Source organism: Urocitellus parryii, chromosome 7 (assembly GCF_045843805.1).
Source record: "Urocitellus parryii isolate mUroPar1 chromosome 7, mUroPar1.hap1, whole genome shotgun sequence".
Lineage (NCBI taxonomy): Eukaryota > Metazoa > Chordata > Mammalia > Rodentia > Sciuridae > Urocitellus > Urocitellus parryii.
The window spans coordinates 76,270,211-76,294,250 of NC_135537.1; the positions used below are offsets into that span (position 1 = coordinate 76,270,211).

Here is a 24,040-nt window from a genome sequence, read left to right on the forward strand (position 1 = left end):
CTTGCAGTCCTCCTGCTTCAGCCTCATGAACCACTGGGATTACAGGTGAGGCACTGGGATTGCAAGTTTGCACCATTGCATGGATCCTGCTGATTATATTATCTACCACCCAATTTATTTTATTCTTCCCTCCAGTCTTCCTTTTTTAGTTGTTTTTCTTGGGCTAATTTAAATCAAGTATCAGGCATCATTTTACACATTAGATCCAAATAAATATAATTTGTTATAACTTAAAATTTAGTTCATATTAGGATTATCACATTTATTTCAGTGTCTTTTGTAGTAGCTTTGAAGACATGTATTTGTTTAATAAACCAGGTTATTATTCTGTCCATTGCTCATAATTCCCTATTTTGCTTTTTTTTTTTTTTTTGTACTAAGGATTAAACCCAGGAGTGCTTATCTACTGAGCCACATCTCCAGCCTGTTTTGGGATAAGGTCTTACTAAGTTGCTTAGAGCCTAGCTAAGTAGCTGAGGTGGCCTTGAATTTGGTGATTCTTTTGCCTCAGCCTCTAGAGTTGCTGGAATTATAGGCATCTGCCACCACATCTGGCACTAATTTTTTTCTTATAATATTGATAAGTTTTCCTCTGTGCTCTAAATTTTCTGTAAACTGGAAACTTTGGATAAATTTAGAGGTTTGAATAATTGGGGTGGAGGGGAGCAGATGGACTATGTCCAGTTGAATCACTTAAGGAGATAATTGTCAGAGTGCCTTACTTTGAGTGGAGACACAAGTGATCAGTTTGTGCACATGTTAGCCTAATCAATGTATCTGGTATATTTCTCCTAAATCTTTTAACATCTACTAATGCTTAGATCCATTATTTCATTGCAAATGATCATCTTCTGTATTTCATCTAAACTGTTAGCTGGAATTTTTCAAATATAAATGTACTTTTCCTCAATGATTTGGTTATCCTGAAGTACATTTATGTAAGGAAGACAAAATAAGTGCTTAGTTTCTTGCCTTTTCCCCAGGTTTTATAATAGATTCTAAACCTAGCTCACTGAGGCTTTTTATTTTATTTTTTATTTTTTTTTGAGTACTATTATGAACACATGAATTTATGATCGGAAGCTAGGATGCTATTCAGTTATTTGTAATTGTTCCAAATGTTCCTTTTAGAAACCACAATATGGGTATTCAGTGATTTGATAGTCTCCACAAGACTACCCTCATTTAGACCAGCTAGGTCCTCATGATCAACCTCATGTTGGAGAATTCCTCAGGTTGGAGAATTGCAGTTAATATGAAACAGCTCACAGAATTTAGGAAAACACTACTTAAAATTAAAAGTTTTGCCAGGTGTGATGGCACACCTATAATCCCAATAGCTCAGGAGGCTAAGGCAGGAGGATTGCAGGTTCAAGGCCAGCCTCAGCAATTTAGCAAGGTCCTAAGCAATTTAGCAAGACCCTGTCTCAAAATCAAATATAAAAAGGGGTGGGGATGTGACTCAGTGATTAAGCACCCAGTAACCAGTGATTCAATCCCTAATAACCCTCCCCCCAAAAAAATTATTGTAACAAAAGAGAAGTTAAAGACAGGTGAAGTAAGATATGCAGAGGGCAGAATCTGGAAGGAGTCCAAACTGAGACCTTCTGGTTATCTTTTCTATTGGAGTCACAAATAGTGTAACCTCCTTGCCCTAGTGTGTGACACTGTGCTAATTACAAAAATTTCACCTGAGTCTTTGTCCAGAGTTTTTATTCAGGCTTAGTTATATAATGTATACTTGCCTGAACTTCTAGCCCCATCTGGACTTCCAACTAATGTCTTCAGTCTCCAGTTCCTATGGTAGTCAAAAAGCCCTATTATAAATTACATTGTTGTATTGTTGGGTAGCTTGAAGCCTCCAGGCAAACAAGGAATCCTATCAGACAGGACATACCAAGGACCTAGAGATTACCTCACTGTTACCAAGGGCAAAGGATATATTCTGTTTAGGATAAGGTTAAATCTTACTTACACTAAATTCTGTGGATATTTTTAGCTCAATGGTTGTCCCCCCTCCAAGTGGACAAATGGAAAATATATATTATGAAAGGAGAAATTCTTTGCTTATACTAATATTTCCAAAGTATTTTACAGTTTTTAATCTTTATTATTGTGTGTGTGTATGTGTGTGTGTGTGTGTGTGTGTGTGTGTGTATAAATATAAATAAATCAGGTCAATGTGTGGGTGTACCAAAACTGGAACAATGCTACTCTTGAGCCTGTCACATGTGCCATGTGGACTGTGCACTGTCCAGTTCTAAAGAATGGCACTTACTCCATAGTCTATGGATTGAGACCCTTGTTGCCAGGCAACACACAACTCCATGACCATACAAGGCCACCCAAGCCACTCTTTTGGTGCTTCATGACAGTTTTACTAATTCATTACAACTGGGCATGATAGCACATGCCTGTAATCCCAGCAGCTCAGGAAGTTAAAGCAAGAAGATTCACGAGTTCAAGGCCAGCTTCAGCAATTAACAAGACTGTAAGCAACTTAGGAAGACACTGTTTTAAAATAATAAATAATAAAAGACTTGGGGGGGGGCTGGGATTGTGGCTCAGCAGTAGAGCCCTCGCCTAGCACACATGAGGCCCTGGGTTCAATCCTCAGCACTACATAAAAATAAAGATATTGTGTCCAACTAAAAAATAAATGACTGGGTATGTAGCTCAGTGTTAACCATCCCTGTTCAATCCTCAGCACCAAATAAAGGGTGGGAAGACTTACAATACTTAATGAGATATGACAATGTTATCATAAATGATTATCAGTTTTGAGGAGATAGGAATGGCCAATAGAAACAACTTCCCTTTATTGTTCTCTTTCCTTTCCCCTTTCCATACAAGTAAGAACCAGTTATTTCTGTGATCACTCTTGAATCTACCATCTGTTAAAAAAACAAAACAAAACAAAAAAACAGGAAATTGGTCCTGTTGCTATTGTTGCTGTCACTTGCATTTGCCATTATTGTTGCAGATGTGTTGGGTTTACAGGACCTTCAGTTCTTGACTGTGAGATGCCTGGTAGTAACTGATACTTATGCAGCTCTTGTGAATGGCTGCTGGTGCTCAAGTTTTAGAGCCGGAGGTTTGCATACTTTCTCTGTGAAGGACCAGATAAGTATTTTAGGCTTTGCTGGCTAACAGGCAAAACTGAGGCTGAATAATGAGGGGAAAAAACCTGTTCTGTCCCATTTGTTTGGGATGGTCCATGCTTTGTGCTCAGTTGTCAGTAGTTGGAGACTTTTCCCTGAGGAGGATGGACCTGGCAATCTGATTCTAGGATATGATTTTGAGTGTATCTCCCAAAAGCTCAAGTGTTGGAGGCTTGGTCCTCAGTATGGTGTGTTTAAGGAGATGGAACCTTTAAGTTGTGGACTAGCAATAGGCAATTGGGGATGCTACCCCTGGGAAAGATTAAGATAGTTCTTACTGTTGTCTTGAGATATAATAAATGTGACTCCTCCCCTTGCTCTGGCTTCCTGTCCTTCTATTTAATCTCTCCTGTCACATTTTGTGCCAGCCACCATGAGGCCTTTAGCAGAGCCAAACTGATGCCAGTGTCATGCCCTCTTCTTTATAAAGTACCCAGCATCAAGTATTTCATTATAGTAACAGAAAATGGACTACTGTTTTACTTTTTGCCCAGAGGCTTCCAGATACAGAATCACCCTTCTCTTCTTCCGAAAAGCCTGGTGTGAGGCCAGGTAGCCTATTGGGTCTTCCACTTGGGGGCTCAAATTCTAGTCTTTGCCACCTTTCAGTTGCTGACAGTAGCAGTGGAGTCACTTATGTGTAGGTGGTGTCAGTGTATGCCATGGAGAGAAGTAGGTAGCACTGGGAGTAGGAGACCTTGGTCAGTTTCACCCTCAACCCCATTCTCTAGGGTTCCTTATTATTGTTATCATCATCATCATCATTCTTATTGAAGTGCTAGGGATTGAACCTAGGGTGTCCATTACATGGTAGACAATCATTCTACCTCTGAGCCACATATTTCTTTCTTCTTCTTTTTCTTTTCTTATCTTCCTTTTTTAAAAAATTTTTTTGTGTGATACTGGGCATCAAACCCAGGGTCTTATGCATGCCAGGTAAAGTACTCTTATCATTGAGTTGTATTCCAATCCCTCTGTTATTTCTTTTGATAATGATGGCTTAGTATACACATTCTAGAGAATCTCCCAGAATTTCACATTTTCAGGACGACCAATTAATAATAATTTTAGTCTCTCATGCCAAGAATTACTTCTTAATTATGGACCCATGGAAATCTTATTTTTTCAGAACTCGGGTCCATTTCATTTCTTGATGATGACTTACAGTCAGACTGTACCTTGTCATATTTCCAAGTGTCATGCCATCCCACTCCTACTTAATGTTAGAAGGTTTTTAAATTTTGCTTTAGAAAAATTGGTATTTAAAAATGATTGAGGGATAAAATTGGGGACAAAAAGGATTTCTAAAGGAACAGAAAATTGCTAAGGCATAGAATGTAATACATCGCGTGTAAGGGATTATAATATAGTACATTTATGTTGTTTTCTTCATCTTGATCTAGCCAATGGATTTTGACCCATAGTTCTTACTATGTGACTTTGGGGAAATAACTGAATTTCTTTGCGCTGCAACTTTGTCTTTTGAATAATGAATAAGACTAATCGTTCTCACAGCAATAGTTGTGAAGCAGCTATATACTCCATGTAGTCTTTCCTTCACGGTTCTAATTTGTGGTAGCTATTGCTATGTCAGCAATATCATTATGTCTAAAGAAAAAAAGACAGTAAAGTAGAAGACACATATTTTGGACTTTAATTTTTTTGCACTTAAAAATAAATGTTTTTAAATAACGTTTCCTGAGAGTAGATGTTTATGTGTGTATACATGGAAAATTTTTATGTTTCTAACTATTAGACTTTACAAAAGTAGAAAGTTTTACTAATGTTTACAAAACTAAAAAATGCCTACTGCATACTAGGTTCTCAAGTGTTGTTTTTATTGAACGAATATAGCAAACTTCCTGAGTTAAAGCCCCTAGATTTTTTATTTACTAAGTTTCTGCCCTTAGGCGGGTTGAATAACTTCTGAATCTTTTTCCTCATCTGCAAATGGAAACAGAAATAATGTCTTGTGTATATGAGGTAATGCATATAAAACTATTCATTGTAGTGACTGGTATATAATGAATAACAAGTGTTAACAATGATTATTAATTTTATACGCTATGTACTTAAATATGTGGAATAAATAAAGAGCATTTGTGGATGTGAAAATCATGAATCTTACATTGACTCACAGAATTACAGTGCAGATAGACCCTTGGAGAAGTGTACCTGATCTTACCATATACTTCTGTTTTTCTTGTGCTTTTCTTGTGAGGTCTTTGATAGTAGCTAGCAGTTAATGAGTATGTAAAAGTGAAGATTTACATGGGAGCTTCTGATTAAAGCTGCCAGATTTTATAGGCTGTAAACAATGGATAAATACATGGGATGTTGTATCAGAGTAGGTCAGGAGTTGCAGTGATACTATTGTTGAAATCTCTTAGGATCTGTAAGAAATGAGCTGAAGGACAAATGCCTGGCACTTGTGTATATAAAATCTGAGTACATTAGTTGAGTTTTTCTTAGGCATTATGTGTCTTACATGTGTTTGTGCATGCATAATCTTGCCTAATCTTTAAGCTGGCCCTATAAGATGGAGTTATTCTAGTGATTGAGGTTTATAGTAGTTTAGGGACTGTGTTATCTTGTTCACTGCTACATTTCATGTCTAGCTAGTGTCTGGCACATAATGATCTGTAAATGAACAACAAATTCATTACTAGTCAAAGGTATCATGCAGTTATAAAATTGTGAAGTATTCTTGGCAAGCATTTAAAAATACAGTGTTGGGCTGGGCATGGGGGCTACATGCCTGTAATCCCATAACTTGGTAGGCTGAGGCAGAAGGATCATACATTCAATGCCAGCCTCAGAAACTTAGCAGGACCCCTTTAGATCAAAAATAAAAAGGGCTGGGGATGTGGCTCAATGATTAAGCACTCCTGGGCTCAATCACCAGTACTAGAATTAGCATTGGTACTACATATTACTACTACTACTACTAATAATAATAATACAGCACTAGCAAGGATATAGTGGCCTTGTTTCTGGTTTACTGGTATATTGAGTGAGGAGTACAAATTGTTAAAGAGAAGCACTTTAGTAGCATACAAAATTGAAATATTGGAATGATTTTGAAATATTAGAATGATTTTTGTATGCAACCAGACTAAAACCAGGGAGCAAGTGAGAAAATAAGTTATGGTGAATTCACAAGTCGAAATGCTTTTTCAGCCTTTATTAATGTTGATGATTATGAAGCATTTGTAATAATGCAAAACACGATTAAATGAAGAAAAAGTAATTACATGAGCCAGAATAAACATAATAATACTGCAGTGTGAAGTCCTGAAAATTTTTAAAATTTTTGTTATGGTTGTTGTACAGGGATCAAACCTTGCACATGCCAAGCAAACCTCTGAGCTAATACCCAGCCCTGTTTTTTTTTTTTTCTTTTTTCTTTTTTTTTTTTTTTTGAGATAGGTCTTGCTAAATTGCTTAGGCTGACTTGGAATCTTCCTTCTGCCTCCCAAGTAATTTGGATTACAGGAATCTGCTACTGTGCCTGGAATTTTAGCAATTTAGTGTTTTTCTTTCACACACATAATGGTCTATAGGAATTACTAGGGAACCGTGTTCATCTTAAACTCAGGAACCCAATTCTGTACTTGAAAGCTCTGCCAACCACTTGTCAATTTAATTTCTTGGCTTCTTAGTTACATTCTTTCTTTTATTAAAAGATTTGGTACGACTGTATATTATGATAGAAAATAAATTTTAGTCTCTCTTAGGTAGAACTGTATTATATGTTTATGTCAGCCCAAACCCTGGGGGTTGTATTTGTAGAGTCCCTACATTACCCATAAATAGTAATGGCCGACAACATGTGATGGTGATGGATGAGGTAGAGCCTTACTGTTGTCATAGAGATGATGATATTCTGAAATCTAAAGATTTTTCCTTAAAGAACAAACTGAAGAAATCCTGGCATAGATGTCACACACATGCTTACTAGGGATGTAGAATAAGTCTTTGCTAGTATTGGATTATTCATTTATTTTATTATAAAGTATAAGAGCCAGTACTAAGGAATGCATAGTTTTTTGATGTGTATGCAAGCATAGACACACATATAGAGTACCTAGCACAGCTAATGAAGTGATTAGTCCCATATGAAAGAAAATGTGAGTGAGGGTAGGATTGGAAGAAAGGATGATAATAGGAGAGGGAGAATTCTAAGCAGGAAGTAGTGCCCTCAAAAAGGCTCAGACTTTTTGCAACTGTTTTATTATGGGGTTTAAAGCAGTCTGGTATTTAGGATTGAAAAAGTTGGGAAATGATGGAAGGAAGAGGGTGGGAAATTGTGGGGGGGAAGAGTAAGAAGCCATATTGTTTGTTGGCTTGGATGTTATCCTGATGGTTAAAGGCAAGAAACAGCAGTTTGCCCAGATTTGAATGATAACAAGAGTCATAACCAGTGATACTAACTCCTTAATTGTTAGTTTCCTTAGCATAAAATGATGATGCTTATCTATATTACAGGACTTTTTTATTGTGAGGATCAAGTGAAAACATTTCCTTTAAGAAATCATATAGTCTCCTAGGCAGTAGTAAACATTAACAAAATGATACCTGGTACCATACAAATCAATATAATTTTGAGATTTAAATAGCAGAAAAACTTGATTTTTGCCTAGCATCTTTGAAGGCCATGTGGAAGATGGTAGACTAGGGATTGAGATATGGAGCAGGTTGAGAAGCTGTTGGAAAATATTAGATTTGACAAGACATATTTGCTGATGTTTCTGTGTCAGAGTTAGGGTGACGTGATGATAATTGTAGATTCGATCAACAGAGAGAAATGAAAAGCCAGAGTACAGGGAACAGAGAAAATAAGGAGTACAGTTTTAGAAGTAACAATATTGAAGAAATGTATATAGAAAACTAATTTGGATTTGTTGAGTTTAGAGGGGCTAGATGGATAATTGTAAAATGGAGAGAAGTAGGCTCAGTCAGCAGTCATCCGTGGTGGTATCTATAGCTGTGAGTAAGTGAGCTTTAGAAAGGTCTAAGATCCTATTCAAACATCATTGAGTTGGCTTAGTTGGCCAAACACCATTCTCTCATGAAAATTTTTCTTTCATATCCTTGTAATAGCCCTCTAATGATGGTGAACTATATTATCTATTGCTAAGTATGAAATTATCATACCATGGCTCTTTAAAACAACATGAATGTGTTATTGCACAGATTCTGGGCATGGTGTGGTTGGATCATCTGCTTCAAGGTCTCTCATAAAACTGTCATCAAGGTTCTATCCAGGTCTGCTGTCTTGTGAGGTTGAACCTGGAAAGGATCTGCTTACAGGCTTGTAGTTTTGTCAAGATCGGTTCCTTGAAGATTGTCAGACTGAGGTTCTTAGCTTCTTGCTGGCTGTTGAGCAGAGGTCACCTTGAGTTTCTTACCAAGTATAACTGTCCATATGGCCACTTACTTAACGAAGCTGGCAAGGAGAGAGCCAACTGATAAAATGGAAGTTATAATCTTAAGTAACAGTCACAGACAGACATGACATCCTATCACTTTTGCTGTTTTTATTGATTAGAACTAGATTAGAGGTGCAGCCTACACTTGATCAGGAAGAAATTTTACTCTAGTAGATACCAGGAAGTAAGTGTAAGTGGCACAGATAATTGGTGCTGTCTTGAAAGGTTGTCTATGATAGGTATTTTGATTCCTTTTTATAAAAGAGGAAACTGAAAACAGTTAAGTAACTTGACCTGGTTGCAGATCCAGGCCCAAACTCAAGCTGTCCGACTCCACAGCCTGGACACTCTACCATTATACTTTTACGACTGAGAAATTACTGTAGAAACAACAATTTGGAAGAATTCATTGCTGACTTGTTTGTCTTTGAATGGAGTGATGTGCATCATGGTCATGGTTGTGGTTTCAGTGAATATGCAGGTAGGAAAAAGGACTAAGTAGAGAATACTTTTAACAAAAGATAATTTTTAAAGGGAAAAAGAGGAAAGGACCATATGTTGTTATATATTGACTTGTTTCTATATTAACTCAGTTTTTTCTTTTCTAGTTCTCTGAGTTTAACCAGTAATGCCATTCAGTTGCCAATATCAAGCAAAGGAAACATAAGCCAGTTTTAATCTGCTTAAGAGTGGTAGTACTTTTCCCAGTGCCTGTAGGTAAGTCACTGTTCTTACCTTCAGTTTTTTATATAATATATTTAAAACAATGATTTTGGAAACCCTAGATTAAGCCTTATTTGCTTTTTTCTGCTGATAATTTTACTCTAAGGTTCTTGCAGAAAGAGCCTGTTTGGGACGGGGGAGTGCCTACGTATTTCTGAGAAATTATTTATAGTTGTATTTAAACATCTTAATTATTCTATAGTATTATTCCCTCCCATTTGATAAAACTACTAGATCTTGAAATGTATTTCTTTTATACATGGGGAAGCTTTATTTTATAAATGAGGTAACTTGGACAAGTTAATGTCAGAGTTTTTTAAGTATTGTGGTTTCCAGACCTGTGCTCTTTGTACTGTTGCACAAAATGACATAATGGTTAAGGCCAGAGGGTTTTTGTTTGGTTCGGTTTTGGTTTTTCATTTTTAGTTTTTGGGGTCCAGAATTTCTTGGAGTATTTTCAGCTCAGTGTGAAAGTGGAACACAGATTAAGAAGCAGCTGGTGGACAGAATAGGGACTTATTTTCCCTAACCTGCTAGTAATGGCTATTCCTATTCATTATTAACTTTAACCTAAAGTCTAATCTATTTTTAATTGTTTTAAGGGAGAAGTACTAGTGGGAGAAGGACTTTTGGGGATGTTTGTCTAGATATTTTCTTTGTCTTCTCCCTTCTCCTTCTCTCCCCTCCCCTCCTTTTCTCCTTTCCTTCCTGGCAATTTAACCCAGGTCCTCATACATGGTAGGCAAGTGTTCTAACATCCCCAGCCCCATCTGTTTTTATTTTGATACAGGGTCTGGCTTAATTTGCCCAGGCTAGCCTGTAACTTGAGATACGCCAGCCGTAAGCCCCTGGAGTGGCTGGAATTATAAGTGTGCACCACCCTGCTTGGGTGAATATCTTATTCTTAATGTAGAAAACAGTGTAAAATGTATATGTCAATGTTTTTCTAACTTTTACTCTATTTTTTCCCCAAAACAAGCTTTTTCAAGGTAGAACAGTTATGCTTTCCTTTTTACTAATCTTACATTGTTTATTTTTAAGCATAGAATTTACTGAATTGTCCAAGTGATCATTGTAGACGTGAAAACATATTTTGATTTTTATTTAAATAGTAAGACTATGCTGTGTCTTAATGATTAAAGTATTTGTACTTGTGTTTGTAAAATGGATCACTGTTCTTTGTTTCTTTTAGAAACCATATCAGAGGGTGAGGTACAAGCTCACAGAATCCGGAGAAATCATCATGAAGTTATATGTGTTTCTGGTTAATACTGGAACTACTCTAACATTTGATACTGAACTCACAGTACAAACGTGAGTTCTATTTCATTTATTCTTTTCAGTTTTGCATTTTGGTTTGTATGCAAATAGTTAAAAACTTTTCATTTTGAGAAATCCGTTTTTTAAAACAAGTAGCAAGATAGTAAGTCTTATGAAATCTTTTACCTGAACGTATTATATAATTGTCATTCTCTGAAATGCTAAATTCTTTAAAATCACATTTTGTTCTATTTGCATGAATATATTATTCACAATAAACAAACTTGACCACAACCAATCTGATTTCAGATGCTATCTTTATAAGTACTTTTAACCAGTTTCACAGGACATTAAGAAAATTATTGTTAGCTTTGTAAAGGATTTTGTGTCAGTGTTGAAAGAACAAAAAGGTCATTGGTTTTTATTCCCCTGTGTGAATAAAGTTAGTTGATAGGTTTGTTTTAGAGAGAATAAAGTAAGTTTTAAAATTTGTTGTCAAATCAGTGTGGTTCCTGTGTAATCATTTTCCAACTTTGCAGCGGTTTTAGATATTTGACTGAATGCCCTCCTATGCTTACAAAAAAATGGGGAGAGTTTTCGGAGCAGGAAGAATATATTCTGAGGCCAAATCAGGAAGGAAACAGAAGTAGTAAAGATTTCCAAACCTGCTTATATTTCTGTAAGGGCCATAATAGCAAAGACTTGATTGCAATGAAGAATAAATGAATCTGGTACTGAAATTGCTTTTCTTTCTTTCTTTCTTTTGAGCCCTGGTCACACTCAGTGTGCTGTCCAAGCTGGCCTCGAACTCCTGGGCATATGCAGTCTTCTAGTCCCAGCCTACCAAGTTGCTGAGACTACAAACTGCCCATACATGACTGATACAGAAATCATTATAAGTTGTTTGATCAATAATAATCTTTGCTTTATATAGGGTTTATGTTATTTTCTTTTTTTTGCCATACGATTTATTTTTATTTTTTTTAGTCATACGTGACAGAATGTATTTTGACATATAATACATACATGGAATGTACATAATGTCTGTTCTGTTCTGCTGCCCTTCCTATCCACCCTACACCTCCCCTCCTCTCCCATCATTTCTCTCTATCCAATCTAATGTGACACACTTCTTTTTTTTCACAACATCATATATATATATATATATATATATTCTGTATAACAATGAGGTTCTCCTTCCATCTTCCGTGCAACTCCCCTTCTCCCTCTTTTTCCCTCCCACCTCTCTTTCCTATTTAGTGGTAGTCTTCTTCTCATGCTCTTCCTCCCTATCCCATTTTGAGTCACCCCCCTTATGTCAGAGAAGACATTCGGCATTTGTTTTTTATGGATTGGCTAACTTCACTTAGCATAATCTACTCTAATGCCATCCATTTCCCTGCAAATGCCATGATCTTGTTATTTTTTAGTGCTGAGTAATATTCCATTGTGTATAAATGCCACATTTTTAATCCAATCATCTATTGAAGGGCATCTAGGTTGGTTCCACATTCTAGCTATTGTGAATTGTGCTGCTATAAACATTGATGTGGCTGTGTCCCTGTAGTATGCTCTTTTTAGGTCTTTTGGGTATAGTCCGAGAAGGGGAATAGCTGGGTCAAATGGTGGTTCCATTCCCAGCTTTCCAAGGAATCTCCATACTGCTTTCCAAATTGGCCACACCAATTTGCAGTCCTACCTGCAATGTCTGAGTGTACCCCCCGCCCCATCCTCGCCAGCACTTAATTGTTGTTTGACTTCATAATGGCTGCCATTCTTATTGGAGTGAGATGGTATCTTAGAGTTGTTTTAATGGGTTTATGTATTTTCAAATAAATAAGACTTTTTTTTAAATGCGGCTGTACCGTATTTAATAATTATTAATTATTATTTGAAAGAAAATAATTATTTGAAAGAAAGAAAGGAAATTGAAAGAAAATAATTATTTGGAAGAAAGGAATTTTTTATGATTTAGGCTTCATTTAGTTTATGTAATGTGATATGAAGATTTTAACACAACTCTTGGGTTCAGAGGAATTTAATAGAACTGATGCCAATTTGAGCATATTCCTATGTTTATACAGCTCCCTGTTATAGAAAATAATGTGGTTACTATTTGTAGTTCTTAGACTTAACTTTTTGTTAAGACAAAATGGATGATTTATTCACTTAATATCAGCCAATTGATTTTGGAGTCCAGTTCAAGAAATTGGTAAACTTATGAATTTTAACTACTGTTTTTTGGGGAAAGTTTTTAAATGAAATTCATTAATCTAGTGTGTGTGTGTGTGTATACACACACATATACACTTATGAAGTCATACTTAAATGATAAAATCATTCATTAAATATAATTTTTTTTTTTTCATGGAAGTGTGGCAGACCTTAAACATGCCATTCAAAGCAAATACAAGATTGCTATTCAGCATCAGGTACTTGTGGTCAATGGAGGAGAATGCATGGCTGCAGATCGAAGAGTATGCACCTACAGTGCTGGGACGGTAGGTATCCAAGGCTCTTTTGTACCAGGATAGTCCACCTTCACATCAGAAAGGAAACTGGGATGCATTATTGAAAAGTAAGGTTTATTTGCTTCATTTATTGAGGGTGGTGTGCAAGTTCCCTATATGTAACATTTTATGCATTTTTTTAAACATAGGACACAAATCCAATTTTTCTTTTTAACAAAGAAATGATCTTATGTGACCGTGCACCTGCTATTCCTAAAACGACCTTTTCAACAGAAAATGACATGGAAATAAAAGTTGAAGAGTCTCTTATGATGCCTGCAGTTTTTCATACTGTTGCTTCAAGGACACAACTTGCAGTGGTAAGATGTAAAAACAAGTACAAAGATTTTTAAACAAGTACGAAAATTTAACTGATGGCTATTTAGACTTGAAGGCTTTTAGGAACAGAGTGTCTAAATTAGATGGCAAGCATGCAAAATACCTAAGTTTTATGAAAATGTATTTTGTGGTTAATCTATTTGTTAATTTTCAGGCCCCTAGTCAGTCACTAGTCAATGTACATGAGAATGAGTGTATAAGCTGTCTGAAATTGATTTGGCCAACTTCTCTCCTGGGTAATAATGATATACAGATAATTGTTATTGAATATTTTTTTAAATTTTGTTTGTTTTTAATGATAGTGAGCACTAAGGATTGAACCTAGGGCCTTGTTCATGTTAGGCAAGCACTTTACTACTGAGCCACATTCTCAGCTCCTCTTTTGAACATTCTTTAATTGATAAAGTACCTATGTTAGAATAGACATAGATAGAACTCATCAAATAATTCTAAAAATGCAATGATTTTTGTTCCTTTTTTCTGGTGTTGGGGTATGTACTGGGGATTAAAGCCAGGGATGCATTACTGCTGAGCTACATCCCCAGCCCTTTTATTTTATTTTGAGACAGGGTCTCACTGAGTTGCTGAGGCTAGCCTTGGACTTGTGATCCTTTTGCCTTGGACTTGTGATCCTTTTGCCTCGGCCTCCCAAGTTGCTGGATTACAGGCATGTGTCACCATAGTCTGATAAAATTATAATTCTTTTTTCACTTTTCATGTTTAGTGTCCAGAGAAACGATATTCTTTCCATTATATACCTTTTATACCGCTAATTGCAAGTTTCTAGAGTATTTACCAGTCATTGATTTTCCTTTTTAATTTGATATTTACCTTGAGTGAAGTTATTTATTCCCAACTGTTAGTCATATTTTGCTTTCAGATATGAAAAAAATGCTTTAAAACCAATGAAATAACAATACTAAGGAAGTGAGGAGCAAAGGGGAAAAAAAACGAGAGAGAGAAATGAATTACAGTAGATTGGGTAGGGAGAGAAGATGGGAGGGGAGGGGAGGGAAGGGAAGGCGAGGCGAGGGGAGGGGGGATAGTAGAGGACAGGAAAGGCAGCAGAACACAACATACACTAGTATGGCAGTAGGTAAAAAAGCGGATGTGTAACCGTTGTGAATCTGCAATATGTATATAGGGTAAAAATGGGAGTTCATAATCCGCTTGAATCAAATGTATGAAATATGGTATGTCAAGAGCTTTGTAATGTTTTGAACAACTAATAATAAAAAAATTTTAAAAAAAACAGTACTAACTTTTGTAAAAATAAACTGGTAACATTTACTAGATGTTTGCTTTAGTTAGTAAAACTGATGGAAACTTGTTGTAATATAGTATATGCATTTGTGAAATGACCTCATTTCCACACAGTGTACAATAAAAAAGGGAAATAATCTCATCTTTCTGAAATATGTTCAAATAAACCAAAGAGTCCAAAAGTACTTTGGGGAATATGGTTAAAAAAAAAAAAAACAAACAAAATTCTCTAAACTGAATTCATACATTAGAATCCTGTTTCCCCCCCCCCCCCCTTTGGTATTGGGGATTGAACTCAGGGGCATTTAAGCTCTGAACCACTGAACCACATCCCCAGCCCTTTTTTGTATTTTATTTAGAGACTGGGTCTCACTGAGTTTCTCAGGGCTTTGCTAAATTGCTGGGGCTAGCTTTGAACTGAATCCTCTTGTCTCAGCCTCCCAAGGTGCTAGGATTACAGGCATGCACCACCACACCTAGCTAGACAGTAGCATTCATTAGACTTACTTGGTTGAAAAATATGGATACAGCATTCTGCTAGAAAATATGTAGTATGAAATATGGGTGGATATATAATTGACAAATGATTAGAGAAAAAAGCAAATAAATTTTTAAGTCAACAAGGGCATGAAATAGCCAGAAAATATTACACAAAGAAAAGATAAAATGGCAGAAATATATTCATGTATCCAGAAGTCCCTAAATAGGAACTGGCATGATTTCTCAATTCATGATATTTTTAAACTGAAAAACTTAAACAGAAAAGACAAGAGGGGCATTGCTACTAAAATACTTTCTTATCTGAGATTCATGTGGTACAGATACATACAAGTGCCACATATTCTAAATACCATTTCCTAATTACAACAGATCACTCCTTCAAGAAGTTGATTGCACATCTGGGGCAGGGAAAATACAAGATAAACCTGAGATAGCTTGTACCAAAAATCAGTGTCTAATGAAAGCCTTTCCACAGGACACACAATAATGGGAATAGCAAGATACTTCATAAAAAGAATTATTGAAATGGAAGAGTTGTGGCAGTACAAAACACAGACATAAACTATCTCCTGACAACATTTGTTGGTACCTAGTTGCATGTAAAGAAGCATTCTAAAGATTTCATTTGTCCCAGGCACAGTGGTTCATGCCTGTAATCCCAGTGACTCAGGAGGCTGAGGTGGGAAGACAGAAAGTTCAAAGATGACTACAGCAATTTAATGAGCCTTGAAGTAACTTAGCAAGACCCTGTCTCAAAATGAAAAATAAAAAGCCTAAGGATATGGCTAAGTGGTTAAGCGCCGCTGAGTTCAATCCAGTACCAAAATAAAAAAAGGATTTCATCTGGGCATGGATGTAGGAAGAGTAAAGGATCAGAGTGTTAGGAAGACCTAATTCTCTTGAGGCTTGTAAAAGAAGATAGAAGAACTAGGAATAACAATTTCATTAATCTAGCAAAATTTAAAATAAAATAATAGAAACAATAAATTAAATATTAAACATGAACTATAAAATCTCTCATTTTAAACTATTTGTTGCTTCTTATTGGACTTTATGCAAATGGAATAATTTATTTGGGGGAGGTAATGCAGTACTGCAGATTGAACCCAGGGTGCTTTGCAACTGAGTTACATCGTTGGCCCTTTCTAGTTTTTGAGATTGGGTTTCTCTAAGTAGTCCAGGCTGGCCTCAAACTTGTGATCCTCCTGCCGAAGCTTCTCAAGTAGCTGAAATTAGAGGTGTCACCAATGCAACAGGCTGGAATCCTATAAATTTTTCATTTTTTAATGTCTGATTTCTTTTATTCAACATTATCTTCCTGAGATTCATTCATACTATTAAGTACATATTTATTGCTGTCTAGTATTCCATTATACAAATAATGACACCTCACAGTTTATTTAACTACTGTTCAATAGTGAGATTGTTTTAAATTTGGGACTTCTGTGACTAAATTTGCTGTGAATATGCTTTGTACATTGTTCAGTGCACATTTATTTGCATTTCTCTATAAACTATGCTAGGCATCTGACATGACACAAAAGCATTTTATTGACATCCTAAACTTAGAGAGTTTGTTATTGTTATTTTTTTGGTCTATTTTGATAGAAGTGAACTGTGGCTACATTTATAGCAATTTGCCTGTGACAATTTGAAGTTATCATTTTATATCCATTCTTTATCTGTTTCCCATTCTACTTTTTAAGCTTTTCCTAAGTTGTCAGTCTTTTGGGGGGGTGGAGTACTGGAAATTGAACCCAGGGGCACTTTACAACTGAGCAGCATCCCCAGCCCCCCCCCTTTTTTTTTTGAGAAAGCATCTCTTGAAGTTGCTTAGTGCCTCTCTAAGTGAGGCTAGACTTGAATTATTGATCCTTCTCCCTCAGCCTCCAGAGTGATTAGGATCATAGCTGTATACCATACCAGGTTTGAGTCTTTATTTATGCTTTTCCCTGTTAAAGAACTCTTCAGAAGGTCATTGTTTTCTCAGGAAAGTCCAACTCTGTTCTTCCCTTAGTATTTCCAAATGTTTCACCTTTTGGTCACTCCATTTTCTTTTCCTCCACACTATTTGTTCCTGTCTACGAGGGTTTATTTTCTTTATTTTCTTGACTTAGCCCCTATGTTCTCTCCAGTTTTGAAATTCTTCTTTCCTTGCTTTTGTTCATATTCTTTTCATATCTCAATTCTTACATAAAATGCTCTCATCTTCAGAATGTCTTCATTTGTCTGTGTCTCTTGACTTTGCAATATCTTCTTACAAAAGTCACCAGTCTTCTTAGAAAAAACACCACTTTTGTTTCCTAGTAAGCTAAAATCTTCAGGGACAGAGGACTTCTTTAATTGTACTATTTACATAAAATAGTTTTAGGAATCCCATTAAATTATGCAATATGTTACATTATTCTAGAAGTTGATAATGTATTTTTAAGAAGTATGCATCTTTAAAGATGACAGTAAGGTTAGAGATGATACACATTAGTTATGAAATTATTGGGGACCCCCAGTGTTTTATTTTCCAGAAGCAATATCTTCTGGAATCCTTTTCTTAGGATATCTGCTCAGAAACACAATAAAACAGTTTTTTAAAATGTGCTTATGCATTCATGAAACTATGTTCATAGACATGCAAATATGTGCATGTGAACCATTACCTTTTTTTATTGTGTTCTTTTTCTTCTTCATTATAGGAAATGTATGAAGTTGCCAAGAAACTTTGTTCTTTTTGCGAAGGTCTTGTCCATGATGAACATCTTCAACACCAAGGCTGGGCTGCAATCATGGCCAATCTGGAGGACTGTTCAAATTCATACCAAAAGCTACTTTTCAAATTTGAAAGTATTTATTCAAATTATCTGCAATCCATAGAAGACATCAAGTTAAAACTTACTCAGTATGTTTACCATTAAATGGATAATAAAATGTGTAAAATGCTTTGAGAATTTATCAGTAGATTTAATTACTGTATGTTTTCTGTATGCCATATATTTGAAGTTCATTGTTTTGAGGGGGTTTTTTTGTACCTGGGATTGAACCCAGGGGGCACTTAACCACTGAGCCACATCCTGAACCCTTTTTATATTTCATTTAGTGACAAGGTCTCACCAAATTGCTTAGAACCTCACTAAGTTGCTGAGGCTGGCCTTGAACTTATGATCCTCCTGCCTCAACCTCCTGAGCTTCTGTAATTACAGGCATGTGCCACTGTGCCTGCCTGTTTTGAATCTTTTTGGATAATGCTTTATACATTATAGTTTTTATAGATTTATAGGTTTATAAATTTATAATTTAAAATTTATGGTTTATTTTCTTTTACTCTATATAGAGTCTCCCATATTTTTCTTGTTATTTTAATTATTAAAAAGCTGAAAATATTTTTGAAATCATTTATGAAGCTGAGAATCTTTGCTCATTTCTTCTTTCCAATAAAAAAAAAGGTCAAGATGTAGTTCATCTAATAGAAATGCAAAAGTTAGTAGAAAATGAAGGAGCCAGGAAAAAGTTAAGCTCCTTTTTAAGTATTACATCTTGGTGTAGAGTTAAGACAGAAGCCATTGTTTTGACTCTCATTGTTCTTTGCATAGAAGCACATACAATATGATTTTTTTATTTTAAAAAAAGATCTATAATTAATGTAAAACTAGAGCAATAATGAAACATATAACACTTGTGTTCAGGGGATATGTGTACATTTTCAAGATTTTGTGTTCATATTTTTACTGTTGGTCTGGTAGTTTTTATTGCCTTGACCTTGAATTAGAGGCAAGTAGCATGCATGTTCCTCTTACTTGCTTTCTACCTCTCGCCTTACCTTCTCTTAGGTGTCTCTATTTTGTGGTATGAATGTTTTTAGACAGGTTTCAGCCTTAACTTGAAATGAAAGAAAATCGTGGAAGGAGAATGAATAAATTAATACTAGAAGATCTTTTAAAAGCTTATATAATAACCTTTTCAAGTAATTATATTTTTGGAGAGTTGTATTAACTGTTAATTTAGTGTAGGAACCAGCACTGTTTTACATATGGTTTCATGAAGTTATCAAGATTTCATTTTCCCCATTCCTTTCCATAGCATTAATCTCTCTGTCTTTTGGGGGTGTGATGCAAGAGTTATTTGAGATTAAATTTGTTAATTTTTGTTTGTGCTTTCATTATTTTAAATATTTCTGATTTACTTAAAGACAAACTATTGTACTCTGATGCTCTGGTAAAGCTCTAAATTTGAATTTGTAGGCCTCAGGTTTGATAAAAGCCAAATGTCTACTTGTAGTTTACTCAGTCTAGTTTTACTTTAGATTGGGATATTAGCATTAATAATAACCTCTCTGCTAGGCTTCTTATTGTGGACAGATTGCTTATAACTAGTTTATGTATAATATAAGGGTTAGTGAGATTTGTGTGTGATAATAAATGTGAGCAATCTAATTGTTTTACTGACAGATCTTTTGTATTTTAAGTTTAGGAACTGCTGTTTCAGTAATGGCCAAGATTCCACTGTTGGAGTGCCTAACCAGACATAGTTACAGGGAATGTTTGGGAAGACTGGATTCTTTAAATGAAAATGAAGGCTCAGAAAAGGCTGAGATGAAAAGATCCACTGAACTGGTGCTTTCTCCTGATATGCCTAGAACAACTAACACATCCTTGTTAACCTCATTTCACAAGTCAATGGAACATGTAGCCCCAGATACCACAGACGATGAAAGTGGCAAAGAAATTAGGGAATCTTGTCAAAGTACTGTCCAGCAAGATGAAACTAAAGTAGATACTAAAGACGGTGATCTGCCTTTTTTTAATGTTTCTTTGTTAGACTGGATTAATGTTCAAGATAGACCTAACGATGTGGAATCTTTGGTCAGGAAGTGCTTTGATTCTATGAGCAGGGTAAGTAATGTTAGCTTGACACTTTGTATATCAATTAACTTTATATTACTTATTATGTAATGGAAGAATGGGTATTATCTTATAGTGGAAACAGTGTGCCTTAGATTGGATTTTCCTAGGTTGAATAAAAAATTATTCCACTTGTAATTTTATTCTATTGACTAGGTTGCCTAGAAAATAGCACGTGCATTTTTAATTGAAATTATAAGACATAGTACAATGGAAGACTTAAACATCTAGGTTTCCTAATTCTTTTCAGTATCTGTTTCCTTGATGACATGCAGTAGGGTAGGTATTTAAGTCAGTTAAGATGTTAGATGAGGGCTAGGGTTTTGGCTCAGTGGTGGAGTACTTGCCTCACATGTATGAGGCACTGGGTTCGATCCTCGGCACCACATAAAATAAATAAAGGCATTGTGTTTATCTACAACTAAAAAAAATAGTATTTAAAAAAAAGATGTTAGATGATCCAGCCAATATTGTAATACATTTGGCATTGATTACTGCCATAAATGAACAAAGGACAGGCTAATTTAATGTTCCTGCTTGAACTATTGACATTTACTATTCTATTTATGATTATGGATAATCAACCTTTGATCGTTTTTCTTTGTGATTTTGTTTGGTTGGTTCTATGGTGCTGGGGATGCTGGGCAAGCACTCTGTCACTGAGCTACATCCCCACTACTCATCCATATGATTGTGATCTGGATAATTGAAGTCTTTTTTTCTTCCTTTCTTTAATAATTAAAACTGTGCCAGGGGGTTGGGTTGTGGCTCAGTAGTAAAAGCACTCACCTAGCACGTGTGAGGCTCTGGCTCAAACCTGAGCACTGCATAAAAATAAAATAAAGGTATTGTGTCCACCTACAACTAAGAAATATATATATTAAAAAAAAAAAATGTGCCAGAAGTCAAAACAATGCTATAGACTCAGAAAAACCTGAAAATGGCTTTTGAGTTTCCATGTTTCAGTGCAAAATCTAGTAGTCATAGATTTTATTTACTTTATATGAGAAAAGGAATGATAGTCTTCTTTCTGAATGTCACATCTACTGATATCTACAGAAAAATGGGAAGTTAGCTATACTGTTATTAACAAAAAAGTGATTACCTTATTGACTTCTCAAGTTAATGCTTGCTTGTAAACTGAAGTCTTTGTGATATTTTATAATTATAAGTATAATTAAATGAAAGTTTACTACCGTGAAAGCAAAAGTAAATTTTCATTTAATTATACTTGTTTTCTGTAAAATATGAGTTTGCTATAGTGCACCACTCTTCAATCGAATATGCATTTTAGGATAAAAATAATTTTTGTTCTCAAGCAGTGAAAACCCATTTTGTATGATAATCTCTTATATTTTATACAACATCTGATCTGTATTGCATAAAAAAGGCATTTTGCCATGATGTTTTTATTTACTTAATATTTTTCTCTTAGTAATTTCATGATATCATCAATGACGTTTTTCTATAAGATGGATCTGAATATAGGATTTCACTTCACTTTGAGATGCTTCCATTTTATACACATTTTTAAAGTAGTTGTTCAAAAAAAGTAACTAACTTGATATATATGGCAGCACTAGTACTGTGCTACTGAAGTAATTTTAGAAAAAAAAGTTCTTCCTCTAAAAGCGAATTCTGCCTTCGGTTTCAGAGACCAATCCCATTTGGAACAGTATTTGTAACTGTATTTGCGATGTATACTTTCAGTTGTCAAATTCATATACCTTTCCTAGAAAATTAGTTGAGACATAGATGTTTTGGAATTTAGAATTTGAATTCATAGAGGCTCACATCCCAGCTCTGGCACTCATTTATTACTCCTGTCATCCATTTTAAGTCACTTGACAATTTGAATTTCCAGTTTTATATTTATGTGTATTGATGGATGCAAGTTTTGTGAATTATTAATTTGTCCCACAATTTTCATCTATCAGTAATATTTTATAATTGTTCCTTTATTTTGTAGATCCATGTTATCTTAGACTGTGTTGTCAGTACAATGACTGTTAGATGTTTTGTTTCATATTATATCATAAAAGAAAAAGTAATCCCTGGGAGTATTGTGCACATAACTTGTTTGTAAGCAGCCCACATTAATGTCTCTTCTTTCTTTCTGCAAACTTGTGATCTTATGCTTGCACTTAACCACTGAGCCACATCCCCACTTCACCCCCGCCCAACTTTTTTTATTTTGAGACAGCATATCACTAAATTGCTGAGACTGGCTTTGAACTTGCAATCCTCCTGCCTCAAGAGTCCTGAGTTTCTGGGATTGCAGGCTTTTGCCACCATTCCCAGCTCTTTGGGAATATGTTTATCTGCCCTCATGGAGGAGGCAGATTTGAAGGCAGAATAGTTAAGAATAAGAGTGGGTAGGAAACTGTCTTATTTGGCTAGATTCTGTGGTGCACACCTATAATACTTGAAGCTGAGGCAGGAAGATCTGACCACAAATTCAAGACCTGCTCAGTCAAGCGGGACCTTCTCTCAAAATAAATAAATTTGACAGTAAGTGGAACTGGAGAATATCACGCTAAATAAAAAAAGGCAATCCCCAAAAAACAAAGTCTGAATGTTCTTTCTGATATATGGATGGTAAACCACAACAAGGGATGGGGCGGGGGGGCCAGAATAGAAATTCATTGCATTAGACAAAAGGAAGTGAAGGGAATTAGGGGAGGAGAAATAGGAAGGACAGTAGAATTAATTAGACATTTTCCTAGCCTTGTATTTAAATACACAACTAGGGTAACTTTGCATCATATATGACCCCAAGCATAGGATCCTAATTATAAGTCATACTCTATGTATGTATCAATTGCCAATACATTCTACTGTCATGTATAACTAAATAGGACAAATTTTTAAAAAATTTAAAGGTGGGTGCTGAGGCATAGTTCAGTGTTCAAATCCTAGTACAGGGGAGGATTGGGAGGGTAGAGTAACTTTCATTTTTTACAATTTTTTTAAGGCAGTGATGTTGAGTGTGTATGATATAGATGTCAAGAAAGAGTCCAAGAGTAAAAATCAGTGTAATGTAGCAGTAGTGTTAAGTATTAAAAGTTTGCTAGCTAATTTTTAATATGATTCTGTGGTTTAAATGTACACCAAAGACTATTTTAATTATCATTACCTATGAACAAGTGGAATAAAATTATTTTATATAAACTGTAAATCTCTTACATATTTCTGAATGTAGTTATATTGTACTTTCAGGTGAATTATGAAGTATAGAAACATGAGGAACTTTGGGTTTTGAGTTACTTTATCTTCCTGAAGTTTTTGATATTATAATTTACCTGTAGCTATAATTTGGTCCAAATTGAAATTTGAACCAAATTTAATCATTTTTTCATTTAATCATTCAGTTCTTTTCTCTCCCTAGTAATCTATAGCTAGTCTTTGGTCTTCCTAATATCACAGCATGGAAATATATGTACTAATGAAAGATATTATTATCACAAATTTGAGAAAACATGGACAAATACTAGTATTGTGAAGTGAGTGTGCAGTATTAATTAACAATGGTCTGTTAACTTTTTAGTGTTATTAGAAATATATCTCTTTGCTGACTACAGTAGCAAACACAAATAATCTTGGTGTCTTGGTGACTAGGACAGATGTATTACAAGCTCCAGACTAATCTTGATAACTTGTCTCAAAACCAAAAATAAATAAATAAAAAGGGGTGGGGATATAGCTCAGTGGTAGATTGTCCATGGGTTCAATCCCTAGTACCCTTGTACCCTAGTACCACCATCAACAGTGCAGTCCCTTATTAATATGCTGCATTGCTAATAATGATAATAATGAAATAATTGTTCGGTTTAACTACTTTTGTCTGCTCTTTGTATATAGGGCATGCTATACATAAAATAAAGTTCATAGTCTTTTTTTTTTTTTTTTTTTGGTTGTGCTGGGAATTGAACCCAGAGCCTTGTGAAGTCAGTTCTTTT

General features: G+C 35.2%; 1 protein-coding gene across 3 annotated transcripts in view; it reads left to right on the forward strand.

Annotated features, from left to right (window-relative positions):
* Window positions 1-24,040, forward strand: part of Rb1cc1 (RB1 inducible coiled-coil 1) — a 74,056-nt gene that overhangs the window by 16,119 nt on the left and 33,897 nt on the right. For 2 of the 3 annotated variants that reach the window (XM_077801412.1, XM_077801413.1), the window contains exons 2-7: window positions 9,202-9,310; window positions 10,509-10,630; window positions 12,951-13,077; window positions 13,236-13,406; window positions 17,880-18,082; window positions 19,646-20,072. In XM_077801412.1, coding sequence (XP_077657538.1) covers window positions 10,560-10,630; window positions 12,951-13,077; window positions 13,236-13,406; window positions 17,880-18,082; window positions 19,646-20,072 — 999 coding nt within the window. In that variant the 5' untranslated portion in view covers window positions 9,202-9,310; window positions 10,509-10,559. Of the gene's footprint in view, window positions 1-9,201; window positions 9,311-10,508; window positions 10,631-12,950; window positions 13,078-13,235; window positions 13,407-14,000; window positions 14,093-17,879; window positions 18,083-19,645; window positions 20,073-24,040 lie in introns of those variants that run through there. The other variant, XM_077801414.1, reaches the window with a different exon arrangement.